The 6,574-nt window shown below is 45.8% G+C and overlaps 1 protein-coding gene across 2 annotated transcripts; it reads left to right on the forward strand.

Moving 5' to 3' along the window:
- The first annotated feature begins 3,225 nt into the window (after positions 1-3,225).
- Positions 3,226-5,920, forward strand: LOC147886392 (laccase-4-like). Of its 2 annotated transcripts, none has more exons than XM_087395586.1 (6): positions 3,226-3,360; positions 3,498-3,652; positions 3,770-4,023; positions 4,124-4,252; positions 4,556-5,506; positions 5,612-5,920. In XM_087395586.1, the coding sequence occupies exons 1-6, from the start codon at positions 3,247-3,249 to the stop codon at positions 5,740-5,742; spliced, it is 1,734 nt and encodes a 577-aa protein (XP_087251712.1). In that variant the 5' UTR covers positions 3,226-3,246; the 3' UTR covers positions 5,743-5,920. The 2 variants fall into 2 exon arrangements, with proteins under 2 accessions (XP_087251712.1, XP_087251713.1); XM_087395587.1 differs by having other exon boundaries at positions 4,127-4,252.
- The last annotated feature ends 654 nt before the right edge of the window (positions 5,921-6,574 follow it).

Below are 6,574 nucleotides of genomic sequence, written 5' to 3' on the forward strand. Positions count from 1 at the left end.
CCTCTGCGATGGTGGCAGTGGGAGGTTGTCTCCACAGGAGTAGGGTATCTGCCCACGATCTCAAGCTGCAAGAAGACACAATTTGTAGAGGGATTAGTACAAAGAAACAACCTCCTAATAAACTACATAAGCAATATAATTTGAGATCGATACTTACAAATTGGGCCTCCCATGAATCAACACCCCCTACTCCAAAATACACACTTCCATATTCCTTCGTGCCTCCACGTGCTGCAGACTGGGGTCCTCCCTCGCTGACTTCATTGCTTTCTTCCACTCACGCTTGTGAGCGGTGTGGGGCGGGCCCCTTGGTGGTTGACCTCCCTCGAGCCTGGCAATCTCCGCTAGTGCCTGCCTCTTAAGCGAAGATCTTTTATTGCCAAGTATCGTAACAATCTTTGACTTGGCCCATTTATCTGTCAACTGGCGATTGGGGGGGTTAGGATACCTAGAGCGAATAGCAGTGAGGGTCTCATCAACCAACCTCTTTGGCTGGTCTTTGAAGTGGATAAAGCAATCTCTGTAATTGTTAGCAATTACAGGCGCTGTAATTGTTAGCAATTACAGAGCGCATGAAGGCCATGATGTCCTTCCCCCGTGCATCCATCAAGATGCCTCCTGTCTGAGTGATGTCATAGAATATCGTACCATCACCCGGAGGCACGTCTAAATCATCTGAATCATCATCGTCCCCAATACCACCCCTCCCAAAGCACTGTGCCATGCATCCCCCACCGCTCTCGCTGCTACTACGCCTGCTACCTGTCGTGTCGAGCTCGTACGCTAGCCACTCATAGCTGGAGACTGCACGGGACTACGCTGACCACTCATAGTTGGAGAACCGAGTCTGGAGTACGTCGACGGCTCTGCGAGACAGAAGGACCTCCTGACGGCATGGGGGAAGGGGCATAAGACGACATGGCAGAAGGGGCATAAGACGGCATGGGGGAAGGGGCATAAGATAGCATGGGAGATGGGCCTGCGATGTGTAGCCGGCTAGGCTGTGCTGACTCCGCTGGGGTGATCTCAGCTGGTGTGGGGTGGTTTGGAGTCTATAGTGCCGACTCCTGGGGGGTGTTTAGAGTACCCGTCATATACCCGTATAACTCCGCAGGACTAGGAGGGTGCCCTAAAAGGTTATATAAGTCCTTTCAAATAGAATCTCGAGGATTAGGTGAGCTAGAAGCGCTTCCTGGCCACATGTTGAATTGGAAAAAAGGAAAAAAATCTATTACTGATGAGCTGAGAAGAAAGGGGAAGGGAAGAGAGGATTACTGTTGGAGTGCATCTATAGACGCGTCTGATTAGCGCGTCTATTTTCGCGCATAACAGCGCGTCTATAGACGCGGCTGTTTGTGTCTGCAAACAGGCTAGACGCACATCTAGACGTGCCTATAGATGCGGTTTTAGATGCACTCTGAGACGCGCCTATAGACGCGCTCCGCCGATAGACGGACTTTTCTAAAAAGTAGAAAAGGACATTGCGCCCGACACACAAACGTGACACTGATACCCAGATCATGCATTTTTTGGATACGAGAAAGTACAAATCCAAAGAGAGCAAACTTCCAAAAAAGATCAACTACAAAAAGACTTACCTTGGATAGAGGTATGGAAGGTTCTTCTCCTTTTTCAAAGTTGCTTCTCCTCCTTGTTCGCCCTCCTCTCTTTTAAGCTTGGAAGTAAGTGTGGATGCCTTCCTCTTAAGTGTAAGCTTGGAAGTAGAGTGGGAGCCTTCCTCTTAAGCATCGAAACTGTGGATCTGCTAATAAGGAAGCAAGCAAGCCACGAAGTATAAGTAAACAATAGGTATGAAGGAAAACATATTAAAGGGCTTTAGAATGGGAGGAATCCAAACGACTATGTTTTTTTGGAGTCTAGAGATGGAGTAGCAATTTTTATCTAGATTGATTGTGGGGGTCATTAGAGTGCCACCATGGTCTTGAAACTATGAACAATAGCTCACGTAGTGTAATTTTGAATGATTACTTGGTTGCATGTATGCGCAAAAAAAAAATTGGATGTTTTTTAATAAATTGTTATATCCTATACTCTTCAAGATCCATGCTTCACATGTAAGATAGCACTTGACAGTCTCGTTCCGAATCTCTAAAAAATATTTTTGGGGTCTCATGTTCAAGTATGGAATGTGTACTACAACTTCAAGAGAAACTCCGTTGAGCAATGCATAAGTTATGGGTCAGTCAAGACACCAATGTACAGAAAGTGCCCTGAACCTCACCAAGAATGGCTACACCCAGCAAACATTGACCCCAAAGAAAGTGAGGGAAATATCGATGAAGACTTTGAGTAGATTTTATAACACTTGTGATGACACGTGCCATTCTAGGAAAAGTCTTGAAAAAAGAGGATCAGACAGACTCTCTAACAGTTAGAGTAAGACTATAACATAGTAGTTTGAGTTGGGATCGTATGGGCATGTATTCGTCACATAAGAAAACATGAGAAGTGGAGAAGGCAACTAAAGACAAATCATTGGCATCATGGTCCATGGATTTCCTTGTTATAATTAGAAATCAACATAATAAACCAATTGGGACTCCTTGTAGCTAGAACCCTTGCACATGTCCTTACTCAACTCTAGCACCTTGACATGTCACAAGGGTTATTTTAATCTAAGTGCATATGCAAGGCAAGTAGTGTATGTCATGGCCAATGTACGCTATCCCATGCTGATCTCTTTGCCTTAGGACATGTGTTCCCACAAGTAGCTTTGTATTCTAAGTGATTTTGCCATTTTGATAATTAGTACAAAAAACTATGACTTGTGTCTAAAAAAGTGTGGAGTAAATTAGAGCTGAGTGTAGATAATTCATTCTCTTTTTGTCCAAAGCACAGAAAATACAATTTTGGAGTCATGGGGTTGGTGGAATTCTTCCAAGTTCAAGAAGGGAGAAAGGACCCATGAATGAGATCTTTTGGAGTTAGAAATTATGGGGATAACTAATTTAGCCATGAACATTAAACGAGGTGGGGTGGGGGGGGGACATTGAACCTAATTGATGATGTAGAGTGAAGCAAACTACAAGTTAGCAAAGCAATAGTGAAGCTCCACCAGATTTGGAGTGGGTGGGAGTCCCCAATATTGATCTTGTACATGGCATGGTGTATAAGGGGTGTATAGATAAAAAGCTAATTAGCAAGCTTGTGAAAGTTGTAAGAGCTCTCAAAAGAGTGTAAAGTCAAGGTTATTAGTCGATAATGGCCACCTTCACGTCAATAGCCATGTTTCTGGTCTCCTCGTGCTTGCCCTCCCTGTTTATCCTTCTCATAATCGTACCCCGCACTGCCTTCCCCAGCGAGCTGCCTCATCTGCAGCACCTCAATTACACTTTCCATGTATCCATTACTTCTCCATTCGTTGGCTTGCCAGCTGCTGCTGCTCCAGCAATCTATATTAGCTCTTGTCTTTCGCTGCTCATATTGGTTTGATCCCGCTTTCTCAGCTCCAAACATTGTTTTGCTCATGACTGCAGGTCCAATACACCACCTTCTCTCGCCTTTGCCATACCAAGCCGATCGTCACTGTGAACGATCAGTTCCCCGGACCGATCCTGTACGCCCGAGAAGGAGATCGTGTCATCGTGAACGTGAGCAACCATCTTCCAGACAAGAACATCACGATCCACTGGTGAGCCTTCGATCACAGTCTAGACGATCAGCTTCATGATGAGGGATTGCCAAACTCCGCATTGTGAGTTCTAACAGCGATTTGTCGGCTGGTTGGTTGGTTGCTTTGCTGTGATAGGCACGGTGTTCGACAGCTCCGAACAGGGTGGTTTGACGGACCTGCCTACATAACGCAGTGCCCGATTCAGCCCAACCACAGCTACGTTTACAATTTCACAGTAACGGGGCAACGAGGCACTCTGTTTTGGCACGCCCACATCTCTTGGATGCGCGCTACCGTCCACGGGGCTATCATCATCTTGCCGAAGCACCACCACCACCGAAAATACTACCCGTTTCCTCGACCTGCCAGAGAAATTCCTATCGTTCTTGGTAATCAACTAAAATAATGGGTTCATTAGTCTCTTGCGAGTACGTTAATAGATTGGCTAACGTACCATAACAACCTGTACTTTCACCCTGTATACTTTAGGAGAGTGGTGGAATTCAGACGTGGAAGCTGTGCTGAAGCAAGCTCTTAGAACCGGAGCAGGCCCCAATGTTTCGGACGCCTACACCATCAACGGCCAGCCAGGAGCTCTCTATAACTGCTCAGCTAAAGGTGATGGTTGTTAGCTCCTGCAACACCTGTGTCTAACATGACGGAATCGCAAACGATTGACTGCTTGCAACTAGCTCGCAATTCGTATTTGTGCATGCGAAGCCGATCACTTAGTTTTGACAATTTGTTAATTGTTGTATGTGGGGAAAGCCCGTGAGTAGAAGGTATTTCATCATGCCTAGCTCCCATTCGCCATCCATCCACACATGTTCGCGTAGCAATACACTATAGTGCTTTCAGCACCTGTGAATCGAACGATGTATCCACATCCTTACTTGTTTATATATTGGTCTCCTCCTTCAGATATGTTTACGCTTTCAGTCGTGAGAAACGAGACCTACCTGCTTCGAATCGTCAATGCCGGACTCAACGACGAGCTCTTCTTCAGCATCGCAAACCATACACTCACGGTTGTGGAGATCGACGCATGTTACACCAAGCCTTTCAGGACTGATACCATTCTCATCGCACCTGGACAGACCACCAACGTCCTCCTTAATGCCGACCAGCGGGCAGGAAGCTACATAATCGCAGCCAGGGCCTATGATTCAGCTGGTCCGACCGTCCCCTTTGATAACACCACCGCTACGGGGATTCTGGACTACTCCGATGGAGCCAAGTCTGGAGCTGCAACACCCATCATGCCGCATCTTCCTCCCTTCAACGATACAAACCTGGCCAACAACTTCAGCAAGAGCCTCAAGAGCCTCAACTCCAAGGACTATCCATCCAAAGTGCCTCGCAAGGTCAATAGGCACTTGTTTTTCACAGTTGGATTAGCGAGAAAACAGTGTTCCCCTGGCCAGCTGTGTCAAGGACCTTCCGGAGGCAACTTCTCAGCCGCTGTCAGCAATATTTCCTTCGTTCTCCCCAGGATCGCTCTGCTACAAGCGTATTACTTCAACAAGGCTTCTAGAGTTTTCACTACCGATTTCCCTGATAATCCACTCGTACCCTTCAACTACACGGGGCCCCAACCCAAGAATCTGGCACCCCACACGGGCACCAAGCTCAGCCGAATTTCTTTTAATTCTAGCGTACAACTCATTCTTCAGGGCACAAGCATCCTTACGACAGAGAGCCACCCGATCCATCTTCATGGCTATAACTTCTTTGTGGTAGGGCAAGGCGTAGGCAATTACAACCAAACGGTGGACCCTAAAAGCTTTAACTTGGTAGACCCTCCCGAGCGAAACACTGTGGGTGTCCCCAAAGGGGGATGGGTGGCACTCCGCTTCCAAGCTGACAATCCAGGTAGATTACTTTGCTTCTTGCTTACAATATAATAAGTGAGCTGCGCACGCTGCACCTAATTCTTTTGAACGGGTATAATCGTGTTGTGCTGAGCTTTCGCTGCAGGAGTCTGGTTCTTGCACTGCCATCTGGAAATTCACACGACCTGGGGCCTGGATACGGCTTTTCTTGTCGAGAACGGAGTTGGACCGCGTCAATCCCTTCGACCCCCTCCTGCTGATCTACCCTCTTGTTGATGAGCAGGTTATACACATGAATCCACTACTGATTAGACCACTCCCCCGGCTTGCAAATCATCTACTCTCTCGTTGAATGAGTGGGTAAATTTTGCATTTGGTACATCAGCTTACTGATCTAACCAGTCTTGATGGATCATGTGCGGTGTAGGGTGTATCTGGTGGAGATCCATTTTTGTTCAAGACCCATCGAGTCTTTGATAGAGTCACTCGAATTTTGGATTGTGATATTCTTGGTACATTATCATGATTGAATAACAATAGAGCATTACACCTTCCCTACATTTCAATATGTTTTCGTGAACCTTATTTGTACTTCAAATCTCATATTTGTGGGGGCCAAGGGGTCCTTTTGGTGACCTCAACCGATTTAAACATTTCCATTCTCCACACAATAATAGCATTTGTCATGTAATGAACCAAAAGTCTTTAAAAAGAAAACAAAGTCTCATGGACATGGAATAATATACAATGAGTTAAGTTACATCAACTTGTAGCAAGACTTCCTCTATTGTTCTAGAGCTAACTTCTTTACTATGAGTTAGAAATGCTAATGCAGCATCCTTATTGCTACGGTAGATTCTTAGAGCCAGTCAATAATGATAAGAGAATCTCTTAGAGTGACAAAATCTCAAGAAGATGCTAGACTATGTATAACATAAAACTCATTCCCTTCCTACTCATATGATAAAACTTTCAATCATAGTTAGAACAAGATGGGCCTCAAGCCAATACTTTGTGCTTTCCCCTCAACTTATGAATCAAAAGAATCCCCTAGTTGTAGGCTTTATAACCCATGCTATATTGGGAAGCTTGTTGCGTGTGGGGTCCC

The sequence above is a fragment of the Dipteris shenzhenensis genome, chromosome 24, assembly GCF_047967505.1.
Source record: "Dipteris shenzhenensis isolate YYH24624 ecotype China chromosome 24, Dip_SZ_1.0, whole genome shotgun sequence".
Classification (NCBI taxonomy): Eukaryota; Viridiplantae; Streptophyta; class Polypodiopsida; order Gleicheniales; family Dipteridaceae; genus Dipteris; species Dipteris shenzhenensis.